The 20,976-nt window shown below is 41.4% G+C and overlaps 1 protein-coding gene across 1 annotated transcript in view; it reads left to right on the top strand.

Annotated features, from left to right (window-relative positions):
* The window catches only part of LOC137589410 (protein O-mannosyl-transferase TMTC2-like), a 48,905-nt gene that overhangs the window by 21,397 nt on the left and 6,532 nt on the right, over positions 1-20,976 (top strand). Inside the window, exons 2-9 of the mRNA XM_068307159.1 lie at positions 2,321-2,909; positions 11,767-12,601; positions 12,792-12,906; positions 13,649-13,734; positions 14,375-14,559; positions 14,667-14,745; positions 16,555-16,676; positions 19,360-19,441. Coding sequence (XP_068163260.1) covers positions 2,321-2,909; positions 11,767-12,601; positions 12,792-12,906; positions 13,649-13,734; positions 14,375-14,559; positions 14,667-14,745; positions 16,555-16,676; positions 19,360-19,441 — 2,093 coding nt within the window. The remainder of the gene's footprint in view (positions 1-2,320; positions 2,910-11,766; positions 12,602-12,791; positions 12,907-13,648; positions 13,735-14,374; positions 14,560-14,666; positions 14,746-16,554; positions 16,677-19,359; positions 19,442-20,976) is intronic.

Raw genomic sequence — 20,976 nt, 5'->3', positions numbered from 1 at the left:
ATGTCGTTAGAAATATCAGACAAGTGAAAGGTTCCACTGTAGCTTGTTGCAGCTCAGAGCCTGAGAAAAACAATCCTGGGAAAACAGAGAAATTTACGATACTGCTCGCTCGATGACAGGGCCGTAATCTCGGAGGGAAAAAAAAAAAATTCAAGTTAAGTTTAACACATCGAGCGATTTATTTCTCCAATGCCAGACTTGCAGGTTAATGTGCCATCTGTGCCTTTCTACTTTCCTTTTTTTTTCTCCTCATTATCAGTCTTTCCCTTTTTACCTCGCCTGTTCTCATGCTGCACAGGCTGCCCGCTCCATCTCCCCTCATTCTCTCCCTCCCTCTTTGTTATGCGCTCGGCACTAAAGTTACAACCATCGGACAAAGGAAGTCCTCAACTGGCCTCTGCTTTGGTGCGACATACACAAGTGCAGAAACGGTAAATAATCGTGATTAGGCCGAGAGACAAAAGATTACATATAGGCAAGTGATTAAATCCTGGAAACACAATCTTTATGGCCCTCAGCTCTCCAATAATCCTTACATCTCATGCAACACCTTACTAATATACACAGTAGTACCTGTGAAGCTATGCGTTCTTATTATTGAGCTCAGTGTTTCAGCATTTATTATACATTTAAAGCCATTTTTTCTTTGGTGCACATGGTCTTTCTGTTGTGTCTACAAATTAATTTTCTGATGAATCATTTTTACAGTCATTACATACATGGGTGCGAAGTGTGTTTTCAGCATTGGTATACAACAATCCAAAAAGGTGTCATGTGAAATGTCAATTAGGCCCACGGCAAAATAACACCAGCGTGCTAGAATGTTTTTTTCTGCTTGCTTTAGCAGAGAAACTCAAATTCTCAAATTTTAATTAGTTATCTTTGAGAGATATCTTATTGTTTTGTGGAAGGTTGTGGTTGAAAACAGGGCGAACACGTCACACAGCTCTTGCAAAAAAACCACACATTTTCCAAAGATTACAAATGAAACATCCAATTTAACGTCTTTTAATTGAAAAATGAACATTTTTTTAAGTTTCAATGATGTTTATTGGTTTATAAAGACTTTTTTTCATCTGGATATAAAACATAACAATGCAACATTCACCCACTTATCTTCTAACTGATATGATCCAAGCAGTCCCCACTGTTTATTGGTCAAATAGGCTTCAGGAAAAAAAAAAGAATGTCCACATTGTAGAGATTTAAACTGAGCCTCAGATATTAACAATGCACAGGAAACACTGGTGTTAACCTTGTGACCTTTCCTCTGCTTTGATGTGTTGGTGTTAGTTTTCTACATAGAGTTCAGGAAAAAAAAATCACCAAGAGATTCTTATTATTGGCCGGCAGTGTGTGAGATATTTGCCAGCTTTTCTTTTGATCAAATGTTACATTTTAAGATATTTTTTTTAACAATTCTTTCCATCTCCAGCTCAGCTTTGAGTCAATGTATCTTTAATTTATCCCTCCTAACCCCTTTGGTGGAAGTCATTTGTTTCAGTCTGTTTGTGCACCAGTAATGATCCCGTAATTACCCAGAATTCACAACAGCCCCAGGGGGTGTGAAAACACCTACCCTTGTGTTTGTGTGTGTGTGAGCAGCTACCTGTGACATATGGGCAACAATGCACATGTGTTTTTAGATTCGGTTGCACACACACTGGCCCGTTCATTGCATTTGTCTATTAAATTTCATGTATGACTGAATCATCAGCGAAGTGGAAAACATATTACCGTATGCTTTACATCCAGTAGTTGCCTCAGGATGCAGGAGGATTTTTCCCTTTTTTCTAGGAATGTCCATCAAAATTCTTACATTTTTAAATCACCTTCAGAGACAAAGATATGTTGGGATTTGCTTTTGCTTTTTCCTCCTAATTTGTACTGAGATGACAAACAAAAATTATTATGCATGCCACCGACAAGATCCAACAATCCCTTCTGATTAAAGTTAACCCACATTCCAATGTGTCATCAGAGAATCTGCCCTGAGGGTTCTTGCTGTGTGAAAGAAAGTGAGACTACTCTAAGCTCCATCTTTGGCTCATGAGTCACTCTTCAAAGTTCCATGAAAACATGTTGAGTAATTTATGTCTACTGAAATTGACGAAAAGAACCCATTTTAGCATGTTAAAGAATGTCCAAAAAAAAATCCCTCTTCTGTGTATTTAAATATATAAATCTATCAGTAAACTAAACTGGAAAGGAATTGATTTTTTTTTAATATCACAGAGAAAAATGTAAAAAAAAACAAAAACACCCAAAGCAAAATAAAAACTTAAAATAATGAATTCTTCTTCTTGGGTTTTTTTTATAGCCGAGCCATCAAGACCAACCAGGATCTTCTCCCTGAGACCCCGTGGACCAACATCCTGTATGACGACTTCTGGGGCACCCTGCTCACCCACAGCGGCAGCCACAAGTCCTTCCGTCCGCTCTGCACCCTGTCTTTCCGCCTCAACTACACCCTGCATGGCCTGCGTCCTTGGGGCTACCACCTGCTCAACCTGGCCCTGCACGGCCTGGTCACCGCCCTCTTCACGGCCTTCAGTCGCCCCCTTCTCGGCGGAGGGCCGTGGAGTCTCCTAGCAGGCCTCCTTTTTGCTTCCCACCCAATCCACACCGAAGCAGTCGCCGGTGTGGTCGGAAGGGCGGATGTCGGCGCCGCTTTCTTCTTCTTGCTTTCTCTTCTCTGCTACATGCGACACTGTGGACTTCGGGGGGACTCACGCGGGACGTTCCCGACCTGGTGCTGGGGTTGGATGCTGGGCAGCCTGTGGTGCGCGGCTGCCAGCATGATGTGGAAGGAGCAGGGAGTGACGGTGCTGGCTGTGTCGGCCGTTTACGACGTCTTCGTGTTCCAGAGCCTCCGGTTTCGTCAGGCGCTTCTCCTGCTGGTCGGAAAGGTAAATTATCTCATGCCACGGGGGCCGGTGTGTTCCTTGGCTCCTGTCTTCCCTTCATATCCAGTTTCCTCTTCCTTCCCTCAGAGCCAAACCTCATCCAAGCATTTAATGGTTCCTGCATGGTGGATTAAGTTTGGTGTGTATGTGTGTGTGTGTGTGTTGACATTGTTTGTGCTGTACGCTGTTTTCTTTTCATGAGGAGTGTAATTAGGAAAGCTGTTTACCTTTGCACAAACAGCTCTTCTCATTTGTCATCCGCTAAACGGGGAGGAAACTATGAGCGAAGGAGGGAAGTTTTCCACTTCCCTGTAACTTTGCCTTGCGTCAATAAATAGATGCACATTATGTGCGTGCTTGTTTCAGGAAAACGATCATCCATTTTCAGGGAGCGTTGTTTTTTGTTTTTTTGTAATTTAAGGTGACAAAAAGGTATGTGCAGAACAACGGCCTTCTTGAACATACACACAACGCTTCCTTTGCAGGGCTTTAACCCAATGACTAATCTGTTTATGGGAATCAGTGTTTGACTGGAAAACTTTCTCTCACAGGCTCTCTACATTTGATTAGACAAACTGCTCCATAGCCAGCATGATGTGCTCATAAAATGCACAACTAGCGTAATAAAAATTCCCCTTGGGTTTACAGAGCAAGGGCAGTCTGGCTCTGAAAACATCTATAAATACAGTTTGTTGATTTGTTGCAGAGTTTGTGATGTAACCTTGTGTAGTACATCACAGATGCCCTCTGAAAGTTTCTACCGCACACAGATGCCTGCAGACTTTTGCGTGGCTGTCTTATTTACCGCATCCCAATGAAGACACGTCCTGCTTACATGTGAAGGTTTATGGTGCCTCTGGGGCAACTTCTACAGCAGTCGTTTCTGGCAGCATAATAACCCACAATGGTTATTAGAGCACTTGTGGTGAGTGGTCCAGGGAGATGGGATTGAAAAAATTATGGTTTTTCTTTGCAGAGCTTTGCAGGAGGGACTAACCTATATGTACTTTCATAATTTTAGCACGTTAGCCGATGTAAAATGACACCTGTCCATTGCAACCAGTTTTTCTGGAAAGCTGCTAAATCTTGTTAGAATAGCGCAGCAACAGAGAAAAGTGTGATGCTCCATATGAGGTCTTAATTAAACAATTGGAAATTGTTGTAATGACCTATGAATAGATTTCTTTCAATTTTGTTGCTTTTGGGCTAAAACATTTGATATGAGGCAACCGTAGATCAAGGTTTATTTATTTTATTTTTATTTTATTTTTATGTCTCTGGTAATATTGTATCATAGTAATATTATATGATAAAGGTTTATCAATTTGACAAGAAGCAAGCTATTGGCATACATGTAAAAAGCATATTTAGTTCACTCACATTTAATATTCTTTGTTAATTCAAGTAAGATATTAAGAAATATTGAAGTGAAATGCACAGTAGGCTTTGCATTTGTAATTTATTGACTCTTCTTGAAATTGGACAGCTACTTTCATGACTCTAGCACATTAAATTAAAGGCCTTTTAACATTTCCAACCACTTACAGCCACTGGACCTGGGTTTTTTATGTCTTTTTTTTAAATTTAATACTCCTCTGTGAGCAGAAATGATTTAAGGGACACCAGTAATGCTCCTGTTTTGCTCTTTTTAATTTTTTTTTAATACTTTTTTTTTAATCGCTTATTTTGTCCTTGGGTGATGATTTCGGTGATGATTTCTTGAGGGTTTTTGTTTGTTCTTACTTGATCTGGACGCAGTTGCCTCTCAGTGCTCGGTTCCACGTGTGCCATGGTGTTACAATAAATTCTCCACCTTTATGATGACATCTAAAGAAAAAAAAAAGTAAGTGGAAAAATACCAAAATGACCAAGAACACAGTGAAAAAATATTTTGACTGTACTTTCTAGTTAAGTTGTATTATTAGGATTCTTGTTTTTTTTTTTCTTCTGTTCATGTATGAAGAAAAAAAAAAGACAGGATAAAAAGAGCTTTGAAAATGAAACCTCAATATGAAACACTGAGCGGCACTTTGTTCTTGTGTTGCATCATGGTCTATATGATTTCGTCATCTTCGGCTCCTGTCAGAAGCTCAGAAAATCCCAATTCCTTTTGAATTCATCACACCGGAGAGCAAGGGCATCACCAGCCGCCTCCGCCTCTCTTTGCAGACACAATAGCGCTGGCCAGCGTCCCTGTGCCAGACCGTCTGGCCCCCGTCGCCAACCGCCAGACACCGTGCAGCACATCTGGCTCATTTATCACTCTGGCAATGCCCGCCTCTAGTGCCCCAGTCACAGTTATCTTGGCAGGGAGCTTGTTCTGTAGCAGGGCCAGCCACGGGGGCAGTCGTTTCCTCCATTACGAGCCAGACGTCTCGAGACGCATGGGAACACAAAAGGGGGTGGGATACGGAGAGAGAATAAGTGAGATTGAGGGAAACTATGCTCTCACTTCCTGTCCTTTATCTGTTCTTGGTCTTTCTCACCTACTTTGCTTTAAAAGCACTTTGGGAATCTTGGCTCCTCCTTGTATCGCATTCTGTGACTGAGACACGGTAACAATCTGCGACGTATGGAGGACTCCTGATGGAGAATGCAGCATGAGGTACTTTCCATTCAATCAAAAATGTTCCATTTCCTCCACAATGACGTGGAAAAGATTGAAAAATCTTCTTCATCATGTTGACCGCCGCCTCGCACCCGCCACAAACAATGAGGAAATGCAAATTGACTGCAGTGCAGCAGAGGAAGCAGATGTGCTTCAGCCAGCACTCCATTTCTCATCCTATTAGGTCCCTAATCAGTCTAAGATGAGATTTCAAATGAGACAAGGTGGGACAGAGGGAGAGTTGGAAAGTGATTGATGGAGAGGAAGGAAGACGTGTCAGCACAGCGGCCTATTAAGAAAGTGGAATGGGTTTCATACGACGATATCATGAAACATGAATTATTTGTTCAGTGAATGAAACAAACTGTTTTGTAGAATAAAGTTCAACGGTATTAAAAGGCCTTTAAAAAAAAAGTTTGCTTCTGTCGGTCGTAGGAAAAGTCAGAGATCTGTGTGCATTGAAACTGTTAAAGCTGGTGAGAAAAGCATCTGAAGTCTTTGTTGGACCGAACAACAAAGATGTCACTGATTCAAACATTCAGGGACATCGTACAGTAGGCGTAAAATCAAATACACCCCCGCAAGTGGAAATAAAGGCTGGATTAGAAGGGAGGAATGTTTTTCCCCCTCTCCTTAATCCTGCTTGTTCACACCTTTTTGGATTTTCTTACAGAAACTTTTTCGTCTGCACCTGGAGTCAAATGAAAGATGAGAAAGCGTTCAGGCCCACACAATAGAGTGATGATCGTGTTATTGCGATTTAAGTGTAACAGACTCCTCCTCCTTCTCCTCCCCCTGCTCCTCCCCATCCTCCTTGTTGGTCTCAACTGCATTGATTCATGTTATATAAATTACAGAGAGGCGTTTGACGACAAAAGGACACATCTCTGTGGCGCGTTCTTCTGGTATATTTTCATTTACCTTGCTTTCATGGATAATGACAAAAGCAGCGCATTTAGCCACTGAACCTCAGTATAGAACGGTCTGTCTTATCTGCAGTGCGTCTTCTTTGCATAAATTCTTTGTAAATGGCTTCCTTCATCTTGAACGGTAATCAACCAAAAAATGACCCCCATCTTTACAAGATTACTACAGCCGTTAACACCGTAGGACAGAAATAAAGAAGCAATTTTTGATGCCAATGAAACCAATAAGCAAAGACATTCACACTGAGACTCTACCTCGATATTGAAAATGCAGTTAAGCATCCAGAGAGGATGAATACTGTACGTACTTTTGAGTCTTATTCAGTCTCTCTATATAAGTGAATATTTTATTGCAATGTACCTGAAATTACAATGAAACTGAGGCCATTATTTAATCCCTGATCACTTTAACTGTTGGACGATTTGAATGGCTGTCAGCCTAGCTGTTATTGCTGTACCTAAAATGGTAAAGTGCGCATTTTCTTTATTCCAAAGACAGGATCTGGTACCTTACCACTAACCTTTGGGATGGAATAGGACCACAACTGATTTGCATGTAGCATAAAAAAATCAGATAAGCAATCTTATGTGTGTCATAACTCAAATCTTAAATTTAAACACAGACTTCATCCTGATACAAGACATTTTAAGTACTGATTGTAAACTGGGCCTAAAAACTTGCCAATTAAGAACTGAAAGAAATCTGTTGGAGTGATTTTGGCTTGACGCCTGGAACATGCATTTAAATCAGCACAAGTCAACTGTTGAAAGTCTTTAAAGTAAGTATGAAATGGGGCCAACAAAACTAAATCAGATGCAAAACATCAGCGGCATCAAGAAGCTCCGTGCTTAAAGCTGTTTCAGACTGATGCCCCAACTTCTCTCTGACAGGACGCTCTGTCATTGTCAAGTTAAGTTTATCAACTGGTGGACAGCGTGCGATGCGTCAACCTGTGACCCATCCCATTACGGGTCTCCGTGCCAGCAGCAGAAGGGCTTTCACGGAGAGAAATGTAGGGTAATTAGGTCACTCTATCAAAGTCAGTCCTCTCAATACCAGGCGTAGTGCTGCTGTGATGACTTGGCTCAGTTGTGCCAAGTCAGCAGAATCCAGAGCACATTAGAAGGGCAGTGAAAAGAACTGGACGCATGCCTAATTGTACCTTTCATCAAAGTTTAGCATTTCAGCGGTGATGCATCAACTATGAGCTCTGTTGGACTTGACATTATCTAAATATTTGAAGGTTTTTTGTAATCACTGTGACTGAGAGACATTTGCTCCACACGAAGACGTAGTAGCTCCAATCTCAACTTTAACTTAAAATATTACCCGTTTGGCAAACTAAGCCTTTAATATTATGGTAATCTTTTAAAGAGTGATTAAACTTTACAGTTGGCATGACACTGATCTCTTGGAAAAACCTGGAATGAGGAAAAAAGATTCTGGACAACAGTAACAAAACGTCTGAAATGTGCACGATCGGCCCGGAGCTCTGGAAAAAGTTACGAGCCATTTAAATTTGACGTGACTTTAAGAAGAAATGTCAAGAGGATTGATTCCCTGCTGTCTCGCATCAGCGCTCGCCATTGTTAAACAGTGCTCACGCGAAGTCAGCTGTGTCCCGCTGCCTCTTCAGACTTGTTTCGAACACTCCACGTCTCAGTGTCAACAAGAAAACCTCACCCTTCTGGGATTCATAAAAGACATGTCATAATGAATGGGGTTGTTTAAAGATGATGATTTGAGAAGTAAACACTGCATAAATACCTGTTGAAAGAGAGAAACGGGGCGGGAGAATGACGGGCGATTTCATTCAGGAATGATAATAAAATGAAAGATAAAATAAAGTGGTGGAAGGAAATCGAAAATAATTGACAGTCTGTTTCCAAATGAGGATCCAAATTGGAGAAGATTGTGGAAATGTGTTAAGTTCAAAGGCTTGGAGCAAGTGGGGTGTTACGCTCCACAGTTGGCAGGGGATTACGCCATCCATCCTCCGTGGATACACAAATCTCATGACGACCAGCCAGTCGTAGCCAGAACCATTTCCCAGGGAATTTGAGTTAAACAGTGAAAATTACAAGAACAACTTTAAAACATTGTGATATACAGTATGTAGAAACGGTTAATTAATCACATCGTTGCACCGCAAAGAGGACCCTTCCCTACTCTGCTTTTTTTTGGTACACTGAACTCAAAAAAGACGTCAACTTTTGCAAGCAAAAGAGTCATGACGAATAACAGTAATGTTTTGCATACGTGTAAAGCAATACTAAGACACCATATCACTTCCATTCTCGATTACGTAGTGGTTACCTCGTTCTCCACTCAGGGGGAGAAGCACTCCCAGAGGGTTACGGTTATGGTTAGGTTAATTCTGTCTCGCCAGTTTGATGACAGTTTCAGTGAATTTTCTTCTTTTTTGCACATGCTGTTAAGAAAAGGGAAACAAAGGAAATAAATTCAAAGACAAAATAAGCTTGAGAGCGAATGAAACGAAATCAATATCGTTAAAATCCAAATAGGACAATTGTTCTATGTCCTCTTTAAATTCACCAATGTTCCATCATTATGTGGAGTGAGATGTAGAACATTACCCTGGTCTGGTCATTAAGATATACAGTATATTAAGGAGACGCACAAAGTCATGACACTACCTCCAATAAGTAGCAGAGATAATAGCAAATAGCCCGTTAAATTGAGTTTAATACTCTCTGAGTGCTTTCTTCTTTTTAACAAAAGTGTAAAATAGCTTCATTCATCAAGACAGCACACTGCCGATGTTTCTTTGGGCACAGAATGACAGTACAAGCTGCTATTGTCTGGAAAGTCAATAAATCAACAGCTAAATCGAGAGGTAAGATGGCATTTCAGAGCAATTAGAGGATGCAACTGAGTAGGAAGTGAAACAGATGGGAAAGGGCGATGTTGAATTATTGAAGATCTATTTTGCACAAACCAAAGAAGAGGCTGCTGATCGGAGAGCAAAGGTCAGACAGACTGACTGGTTTCCTTCCTCCAGGGATATAAAAACAACAATACTTCCATTTCGTGGATGCTTCAGTAACCAATCTGTAAACCGTTGCCCCCCAAAACATGCCAGTTGTAAGGCTGTCGAATCCTGGCAATTTGTGAGTTGTGAGTGCGTTATTGATCATGGAGTCAATTAAGGAACGATTTAGAAATAGACAAGGCAGCGAAGGATAAAATCAAGCTCATTCACCTAAATGCCACAAATGACTCTCTTACTGGAATTGGCTTATCTTCTGATGGCAACCGGAATTGGATTTCTCAGACATTTTCTTCCCTTGACAGCCAACAGGGGTTCATCCATCAATGAGCTCAGTGCTCTTTTTGTGTGAAATGCTCTGCTTTTCATCCATTGTGCACCAGCTTTCAGGATTCAAATCAATATCCAATTTTTTTTTTCCCACCATCACTTCCTTACTACCAAGTATCGAACTCCTTGAACCGCTCCTTTCCATCTTCCCATTGACAGCCGGCTCTCGGTAACTAGCGGCGCTTGCGGCTTCCTACCTCAGCTAAATGCGCTTTTCCATTTCAGATCGGGTGAAATCAACCAGGGCCAACAGGTCAAGGCAAGTCAGGGCTAACCCTCTTATTCTAATCCTCATCATAGATAACTTGTGTTTGCCATCACAGCTCTTGAAAGCGAACACTTGAAATCACTCTTGCATTTTCATTGTAAAATAGCTAATAAGTCACTCTTAAATTTATAAATGCCACAAAGGAAATCTTGTTTTTTTTTTTGGTCCGTTGCATTTAAAAAAAGATCGGATCTGGCCTTGTGCGATTCGTTCAGAGCTGATAATACAGAGTGTAAATGATTATTATAATCAACGCACTTCGAAAATAAAGAAGTAGGGCTCTTCTGACTTAAATTATAGACATGCTGGTGGTGATTATCGGTTGTATAAACCTTGATAACACGTTGACTTAGAGCATTTACAGTTCATAAACATGCAGCTGTTGGATTTCCACCAGAACGAGTTCAAGTGGAGTTCATATTACGCCAAAATAATAAATGGGCTCAGAAAATAGAAAGTGAACAGAATCTTTGTAATCATCACTCAAGTTGTTGTGTTGTATTTAGTACATTAGATAAAAGAGAACATGAACGACAAGCACTTTGTGGTCAGGACTGCATCAAGCTGGCTGTTTCAACAACTGTATGACATTTTGGTTTCATTATTGTGTAAGGAACCACATGGAGTCAGATGTAGTCATTTTTTTTGGCAAAAAACCCCCCAGCACTGAATCATATTTGGTCACTAATAGATTTCAGAAAAGACCAAAATGGAATATTCTATTAAAGACATCTGAAAGACGAGAAAGGGGGCAAAAAACCCCAAAAAACATCATTGGCCTTACAGCAACACCTTTGGATCTGGATTCTTTAGGAGTTCAACTTTTAAAGTTTACAAAGGGACTGGATATCGTATGAACACTTGTTTAAAGGTGTTGCGTGACTGAAAACCTGCAGAATTAATGCTCTTATGAGATATAAACAACATCTACATACCAACACAATGAATCCTAAGCTGATTAACGGTCCCACTCACGGCAACCCTGTCAGGCAACTTGGAAAGACTTTTTGAGAGAAAGCCTCTCACGCAGCAAATTTACCTCAAAGTTGACTGTAGCGAGGTCAGAACCGAGGGGAGTGTGGTTTATCAATATATCTTCAATTATAGAAATAATATTTGATATTTTGTTGGGTTTTCTCTTTTCATTGGTTTTGGATTTTCCCATTACCCTTAAAAGGAATGTTCCTGGCATCTCAAAAGAATAAATCATCCTCTAGTTTGAATGTGACGTGTTCCATTAGAAATGATTATTTCTTGGTAACAGCCACATCTTTGCTGACTGAAAGTAGCGTTCGTGACCGTGCAGAGCTGTCTTCACCAGTTTCAATGTGGCATATTTCATTATTTTCATGTAAACAGAGCTGTATTGTTTCTGGCGACGGTGTATTTTAATTTTAAGAGCTCTGCTCGTGTTACACTCAACTGTACAATTATACGTGAATGTGGTTTACGCTCCAGGCACTTATCAAAAACATACTAGAGATTGCATTGTGTGGTTTTTCTTTCTATTTAAGAGTGGGATAATGTATTTTGAAGATTTGTAAATCAAATGCTAACAGCACATACTGAAAGATTGGACGTTCTTTTACATTAACTTGATAAGTATTAAAAGCCTTCTTTAATAAATGAAAACAAATCCATGTGCTCTGAGACATGACTAAGAAATGTTGATTTAGGTGTTTTCTTCAAGGTTTTTTTTTTTCCTCCTCTCTCGCAGAAAAAGAACCTCGGTGTTTTGCTGAGTCTTGCTGTGCTGGCGTTCTGGGGAGTGTTTCTGCTGTCAGCTCGCCTCTACTGGATGGGCAATAAGCCTCCCAACTTCTCCAACTCTGACAACCCTGCAGCTGACTCACCACAATTCCTCATTCGAACACTAACATTCCTCCATCTGCCGGCTGCCAACTTCTGGCTGCTACTGTGCCCCGACAAGCTCAGCTTTGATTGGTCAATGGACGCCGTGCCCTTGGTACGCTCCGTGGCAGACTGGAGGAACCTTCACACTGTTGCCTTTTATGGTGGATTATTCCTCCTGGCTGTGTTCGGACTTCAGCGCCCCACCTTCAATCCCAAGGAGACAAATGGAAAAGCCTTTGTCACTAATGGGAAATCTATCATTAATGGGAATGGCTACTGTGCCCCTGACACAAACCATAACATTGACCAGGGGCCACCAAAGACCACCCTGAATGGGTTAGCTGGACTCCACCAATGCCCTCCAAGGACGTCTCTGCCTCCAACAGAAAACCTTGTATTATTTTCATTGGGCATCATGTCATTACCTTTCATTCCAGCCACAAACCTATTTTTTTATGTTGGATTTGTAATTGCAGAGAGGGTACTGTACATCCCCAGTATAGGCTTTTGTTTACTGGTTGCTGCCGGTGCAAGAACCCTCTATGTCAGAATGAGGACTAAAAGCTTCAAGGCTATATTCCTGAGTCTCTGTACAGGACTAGTTCTGCTGAACGGACTCAGAACTGTTCAGAGAAACAGGGACTGGAGCAATGAGGAGAATCTCTACAAGTCTGGGATTGGTGTAAATCCTGCTAAAGGTAAGGTTCATTGGAGTACCGTGAAGTCATGTCACATTTAATGAGGAATGCACAGATCGAGACAATGTGATTCCATATTACTCATCTAACTAATACCAGCTCATTTTAGTAAATTAACAGCAGTAACATTATTATTATTATGTATTCTTAACTGTGAAAGCACAACTTTTGACTGACATGTGTTTTATAGCCTGGGGAAACTTGGGGAACGTACTGAAGAACCAGGGCAAGATGGTGGAGGCGGAGAAGGCATACAGAAATGCTCTGCACCACCGAGGGAACATGGCCGACATGTTGTATAACCTGTGAGTTGTTGAAGATGTCAGCTCCCCCATCCTCCCGTTTGCAAAGTCACGACAGATTCTGATTCCTGTCATCCGTCGCTTTGAGTTTGCAGCAGCAGAACAAGATGGAAACTGACAGACAGGAAGATGTTATAGAAGCCAAAAAAAGAAATGCATCATCACAGAAGGAGGGAATAAAGCGAGATGCAGAGATGATGCAATACGAAAGGGAAATGTCTTTGCGTGTCCCTGGTTTGCTCTTGGTACCTTATGCTACTGATTTCATTAGTTGTGAGAGCCTGAGAGGAAAAACTTCCAATCCAGCAACACGATGTGTCAAAGGGACCAAATCCTCAAAGCTCGCCCATATCTCTCGCCCTCATGCTGACTCTGTTTTTCTCACCACTTCTCTGCTCCCTCTCAAGTTTCGGGTGTCAGGAAATGGTAAGGCAACATAGAGAATGAGCCGAACGATGTGTGCTTTCAGCCTTTAAAGTCGAGATGGCTGTTTGAATATGATGGATGGTTCGACATATTGGGGTTAAGCATTGGTATATTAGGTGAGGGATATAGAAGCCGCTGCATTTTTTATTTTTAGTTTTTTGCCATGTATTCATTTCGTATCCCTCGTCACTTTGACATGCTTTAATGTGTGGTTTTCTTTGCCTCTGCAGATTAAAAATAACAAGAAAAAATCCTCTGTTCAGCATTTTAACCGTATGTAGAAGTGTTTCAAGTCTGTGTATTTCTTCTTATCTCTCAGTGGCCTGCTGCTGCAGGAGAATGAGCATTTTTCTGAGGCGCTACATTATTACAAACTGGCCATTGGGAGCAGGCCAACACTGGCATGTAAGTAAAAGAGGGCCTCATTTTGTAGATGATGCACGAATACTGGAGGGGTTGTGATCAGGGGTGAGTTATCAGCTATGATTGTGCGTGAATCAGCAGGAGCTCTGTTACTGGATCACCGTCGGGTCCAACTTTAATGCTGATATAAATGTTTTTGTCACGTGGGCCATATTCAGACTACTTCAGCTAGACTGTGACAAGATCCAATCTCACACTCCAGTGCTCGCATGCAAGATGAGGGTCCGTCTTTGAGTGTACCAAGGACAATTTTATAAGTAGAGGTTCCCAGATTGCATTTTCAAGTTGATGAGTTATCCACGGTTTGTCCTGAGCCTAATCGCACATGAACCCAATCTATTTCTTATTTTTATGGTGATTTTTCTTTGACCTTTGTTCAGTCTCCTTTTGGTTGTATGTCTTTTTTTAATATCTTCTCCCAATTCGCTTTGTACAGCCGCATTTTCTGCAGTGTTAAATCCAGATCTCAGTTTTTTTACATTTCACTGTAACAATTTTACCACGAACACACATATATATTAATATATACATATTAATCAGCATTTGCAATGAAAAAAATCAATATGTTGCAATTCTAAGTGAATAAACTGCAAATCTCCCTCACATCCCCTCTTTTTCACAGCGGCCTACTTGAACACAGGCATCATCCTGATGAACCAGGGCAACCTGGAGGAGGCCAAACGCACTTTTCTGACTTGCGCCGACATTCCAGACGAGAACCTGAAGGACCCCCACGCCCACAAGAGCTCCGTCACAAGTTGTTTGTACAACATGGGCAAGCTGCTTCACGAACAGGGCCAACAGGAGGTTTGTTCGTACTCAGTAGATCCTAGTTTGCACATGATCCCGTATTATATACTGCACCTGTATTATAATGAAGCACATTAAAAACAAGAATATTTTGTCCCCCAAAGGAAGCCTTGTCTATTTACAAGGAAGCGGTTCAGAAAATGCCTCGACAGTTCGCACCACACAGTCTTTTCAACATGATGGGTGAGTTGCTGTCGGAGTGTTTTTCTGTCTGAAAATCTGATTGGTCTTTGATTATTAATCGCCTACTTTAACAATAATTGCTTTGCAATGTTAATGAGTATTTGGATGAGGTCACATTTGCATGTAATTAAATCTGCATTAATTGTGAAGAACGTCATAATCGTTTTAGTACTTGAGGAAAAGTAGTCTTGGACAAATTACGCTTGAACTTTACTGACAACTTGTACATCTATTGCTTCGAGCTTAGATCTTTTTCTTCCATTTTATGTGAGCCATAAATGAAGTTTAACAAACTGAAATGAGCTAATTGCTAAACAAACCCTCTGAGGACTTGAGCCACCTGTTTGATTCCAACAACTCATAAGCTCATAAGTGTGTGTGTGCAGAGTTCTCCAACAGAGGACTGAAACTAATCCATGCAATACATCAAATCCACCTCATTGTTATTGTAGCACTAATTACGTTATTCAAAGCTCATCCCGATGGTTGAGATTGCAGAGAGATGTCTGGAAACATTCCTAAATGAGAACAGGACGTGTTTTGACAGGTGGATGGAGGGGTCGGATCAGGGCATTAGTGGGATGTGGGGGATTTTTTTTCATTAAAACTGATTTCATCTTCCCACACAAGCTCAGCAACAGCTCTTTCTGAGATCAGACAAAATCTCCTAGATAGAAATACAATAGCTGTTCAGATTCTGACTGTAAGCCAATTTAATTGTCCCGCACCTTAGAATTAAGCTGATTTTCGGAAGCAGCACTAATGCAAAATTCTTATGCACAGGGTTGGGAGACTTAAATAATACTAATCCAACTGTATGCATGACTAAATTATATCTGCAAAGCAGATAAGAGCATTGCTAAATGTGATCTGCCAGACGTAAATCATGAAGGCTGTTGACTTGGTTTCACTGCCAAAACAAATGCATTTTTTAAAATTCATGAAATTACCTGCATGGCAAATGGAAATGGATATTTTTTTTAATTTGAAAACTGTGTGAAAGGAGATTTTATGTTCAGATCAAATTGTAGCTGAGCTGAAAATATATTTTTTTTGCAGAAATTGGTAATGCATTGGTCCCTTGCTATATCGTGGTTCACCTTTTGCGGCTTCAGTTTCGCACATTCGTTTAGCGCAATTTTGCAAGGTTTTTTTTGTTTTGTTTTGTTTGTTTTTTACAGCTCATTGTATTCTACATCCTGTGCATTTAAAACAAGAGAGAATGTGTGTGGTTAAGAACCAAATGCAGTACACAAGGGGAGAAGTCCACATTCATAGTTTTAATCATCCAAACCCCCAAAACAGTTTGGCAGAAGATCAAGCAAGGAATAGACAAACAAGCAAAATCCAGGAAACAAATAAAAATTACGTCGAAGTCCAAGAAAGCTGAAGAGTAGGATGCGTCAATGACAATCCAGCGGCCAACTGGTTGGAGATGGGATGCTGGTGGCTGCAGCAACACAGTTAACAGGAATGAGTGGATTGAGTGGGAGTGAAATCAGGATAGAGAGGACAAAAGGGAAAACTGGAACTGGGACCAAGATAGAGAAAAGTGTTAAAATGTTAATAATGAAATGTTAATAAATAAAATGTTAAATAAAGTGTGTTTTGAGGGGTCTTACTGCTTTAAAACATGTAGTTGTAAAAAATAAAGCTGACTACGTTCGCTTTCGCTTATTTTGCTTATTACAGTTTATTTTTAAAATGTGACTCCCGCGATTAAGGAGGAACCGCTGTATTCTAGAAATAAATAGTACAAACATAGTCATAAAACTTCAACCTCGGCCTCTGCTCTACGCCCTATTTCAGGAGAGGCCTACATGAGGCTGAACAGACTGGAAGAAGCAGGCCACTGGTACAAGGAGTCCCTCAGGACCAAGCCTGACCACATCCCTGCCCACCTCACTTACGGCAAGCTCCTGTCCATCACTGTGAGTCCCATTACTGACACACACAGGAAGAAGCATTATCTCACGGTGGTTAACTACCTGGCCGGGCGTATTTAAACAGGCTGGATCCAGTGATGAATAATGCATATCGAGTGAGTTATGGGTTGTCAGACCTGTGGTGAAGCAGTGCATTGATCTCTCCTTTAGAGCCTGAGGAACCGTGATAACCATTATGAGGTGTGAGCCTCTGGCTCTGTGAGGTGCATGCAAAACAAGCCATTCTCCTCTCGATTAGACGTCAAGCTAGAGGGAACATGATGGTTTCATAAATATGAAATGATTTTCTCATTCATCTACTACTGCTGGAGCTGACCTCCAGCAGGACTAGATGAAAGAGAAAATGAGGCAGAATTCAGAATAAAGGTCACTGATGCCTTACAAAAAAATGAAAAAAATTAGCAGCACCAGCAGAGAGGATGCTGGTATCCATCGTTGACATCTGAAGGTTACACGTGTGGGGAGTTCGTCTGGTGTGAATGAAAGCTATCCCTCTGTGATACGGGATGACTTCCAGATTCCCTTCGTGTTTTCCTTCCCTTCGTTTTGTGTATCTGTGAGTGTTAAAGAAATGTTGAGATTGCACAAGTTTGCCCGACATCCTATTTTTTTTCCCTGCATTCCCTGTCCTCCCACCACCTCTCCCTTTCCACAAAAACAAAAACACACTTATGTGACAACAGATGTGTTCGCAGCTGGGTCGCGTTTAGACATGGCGGGCGGGTGGGGTAGAGCTGTGCATCCTCTGTAACCCTGCTGGAGAGCTTTGACCTCCTCTTTTCCACATCCTTTGGCTGCTGAGTAAAGACACAAACAGTCTGCACTTGCAGCTGCAATCCTTACAAGCTTTAACCTTAGTTCTGATCATTTCTCTCTTTTTTTCAGTGAAAGATTTGAAGATAGACACACACACACACAGACAAAAACACACATCTGTCCTGCTCCCTTAGGCTCATTCAGGGCTGTAGAACCATGGAGGGTCCTGCCTCACAGTGAGGTCTCTCTCCGCTGCTTTAGGAAAAACAGATCAGATGGACCCTGGACAATGGGACCAGCAGACAGGCATATTATGCAATTACTCTCCTTCCTTATTGAATCAGTCCATCAGCCAAGTTTTTTTAGCTGTCCTGATCAGATCGGTCGAAAAGGCAGACATGGCGAGCAAAGGTGAAACTGAAGTCCTGCACTGCGGTTCACCCCGATATGGTCTGCACTGCTGTGCTGCATCTGAAAGCTGATGCAAAGTAGCTCTTCAAGTTTTTTGAGCCTTACATCCACCCAATAATAAAGCTGGAACCTGAAAATCTTGTAGCACTTTACATCCCTCGTTAAATAACGTTTGCGACTCCTGCGGCTGCTAATCTGCCTTATTCCTCCAAAGGTCAAAACTGTTTTACAAAAGTCACCCGCCACGACAGAGCCCTCGGTCAGAGATTCCTTTCTGCAATCAGAAGGTGTTCAGAAAAACTGTGGTCAGGCAACACCAAGCTGACTTCTACAATTAAATTACTGTATGCATTTTGATTCATTCACTGCTGGTGATAATATTCCATTGCATTGGAATATTATCAGATCAACAGTAAAGCAGCTTAAATGTGATAAAAGTGTGCAATATGTGGAGAAATACATACAAAACCAACCAAAAAAAAGAGGAAAAAAGTTTGTCACAGCATGCAACAGAATTGTCTTGATTGAATATTTTGAAATTGACCTGAACTTGTTAAATAATGACATGCTCCAACGTCCAACGTCAGCCCACTGAACCACTGCAGGTCTGATGGATTGATGGGGAAAAGGATGTAATTGCAAGTATGGAAATAAAGAAGCCAAAGAAAATGTGAAATAAGCCATCTAGGCCCCGATATTGAGTGATTCATTTCAACTGATTGCGGGCATGGGAAAAAGCTAATGAAGCGGACCTAATATGCCCGGGTCTAAGCACGTCTTCTTGCATGACAAGCCAATTGGCAATATGGAAGCAATCAGTGCTGGAGTCTGCACAACAAAAGAGGTGAAGAAATCAAACCACGAGCACACAGAAGCTTTGTTTCTGTCACTTCTGTTGGAGGTACACACACATGCGCACAAGTAAAAGCACCTCAGGGGGTTTTCTTTAACACTGGACCGTGGGGAGGTGTGTGGTTTGTTCTTCAAAGCATTGGATTCCTGCTAAATCTCAACACAACTACAAATAGTTTTTGTCACCAATCGTCTTATTTTTAACACTAATTCTTATTCTTTAGCAATTAAAATTGACTTTTAATTTTGCTGTCACTCAGTTTTATTCAAAAATTTGGAGCTATTCCCTTGACATTTCTTTCATGTTATACATTATTTCATTTCTGACTTTAGTATAATTCACAGTCACAATAAGGTGCATCTTCAGATGGAGTCTCTCGTACACTTGGATGTTATTTTCTAGCTTTGATTATTAAACGCATTCCAGGTAACAGTCCCTAACCTTGACAATGTTTAATACTGAAAATGAAGTTGCTCCTTTATCTTTTCTTTGAAACCCAGAACCTCCAAGCAAACATGTTCAAGCCACGGCTCTAACATGCATCACATGTTTGAATCCCTGTATATGTACATGCAGATTAAGTGTATCTATGTAGATAGAGAAAAACAAACACACTGCTGTTAATGATGTCCTTCTTTTCCCTTTTAGGGCCAGAAAACAGAGGCAGAGAAGTACTATCTGAGAGCTATCCATCTCGACCCGACAAAAGGAAACTGTTACATGCACTACGGTAAGAAGACATACCGCAGATTTCATGGTTGAGTGTTTGCAGTTGGTTCAAACACACACAAACAGGCATGAATGCTCTGTTTATCCGCCTCAGAATGCATGTTTACCATTCCTGACAGCGAGTAAAACATGATTCCACACTTTTTCTGCGTCGCTGTTAATGCAGTATTTCATATCTGCTCGCAGGAACAGGCTTCATGCAGCTCCGTCTCACTATCTTTAGGATGTTCACCGGAAATTAAATCTGTCCTGTCCCGCTAAAACTACGGCCATGCATTGTCCCCTTCTCTCTTCCTTATCTCCACTCATTCCTCCCAGTGCTTTCTCTGCTCTGGATATCTTGGGGGTTCAAGATTAGCTTGATCCATGGCGAGCGATGCTTTGCTGTCTTTGGACCGAGCCACTTCCCCTTACACTCTTTACCCTGTCACAGCGTATCGGGCTGTTTTCATTTTTTCGAATGTTATCTTGTAGCTTCTTGCTGTAGGTGATGTTTATTTGGGCTGCTCCCCTCCTTTATCACACATGGGGCGGCACGAGGTATCCTGTGTTCGCTGGAGGAGCTCCAGGTGCGCTCAAGGAGCGATATCTGGCTGCAATTTCACACGACGGACACAAACGTGGACAAACATGTATAGAGAATGCAAGGAAGTAGGTTCTGGGGAAGTGATAAGGAAGACAAAATGCATTCCGTCCTGCCGTTGTTGGCAATGACACTTTTTTTATGCAAACGACCCTTCATATGACCCAGTTTGAAATCGTTTGTAGAGTCCAACGCTGTGAACGCAGTTAGTTTTAAATACTAGAAGTGCTTAATTAAAGTGAACCCCCTCACATTTCCCTCTTCACACACACACACACACACTAGCATCTGTAGCTGTTAATTTATAGACACTAAGGCGAGCACTTGCGGGTGCCACACCAGGTGTCCATACTCCCACAGGAAATCACATGAAATACCTCCGTCTCATCTGTGCTCCCCTGTGTCAGAGAAAAGCAATCCTTCCCAATCTCCCTCTATTCTCTCCCTCTCTATGCCTCCTCCTCGCATTTCCTGTGGCGCTCGTTTCTTTCATTGCCGCTATTCATCTTTCTTTGTTTACCCACCGATCTTCATCTTTGTCAGAGCTTCTTCCACGTCTGACTCCACATTGCTTCCATCAGTTTGGCTTGAACTTGTGAATAACACCAAAGAAAGAAACAAAACCAAAAACCTCTGTGTGCAAGTAAACAACACCACTATTGTTTTCTGTTTTCTGCATCGACTTGATTCTCCTCGCCAGATACTTTCTCTGCTTCATCTTCCATTGCAGACCGATTACCATTCTGCAGGAAGGGTGCTTAGCTGATCATTATGGTGGAACCTTGACACTTTCATTTTCCCTGCAGCTTTTTATTAGCCATGATAATCTTCAGCCTTTAGTCAGTCACTCCACCACACACCCACTATGCAGACACAACAAACTTATAACAGAAGACATCAGTCAATTACCTGCAGACAAAATCAATGTCCTATAATGTTTGTGTGCCTCCTTC

This window comes from Antennarius striatus, chromosome 22, assembly GCF_040054535.1.
Source record: "Antennarius striatus isolate MH-2024 chromosome 22, ASM4005453v1, whole genome shotgun sequence".
In the NCBI taxonomy this organism is placed as follows: Eukaryota; Metazoa; Chordata; class Actinopteri; order Lophiiformes; family Antennariidae; genus Antennarius; species Antennarius striatus.
Note: the sequence above shows the minus strand (reverse complement) of the source record. Positions and strands in the feature narration are given on the sequence as shown.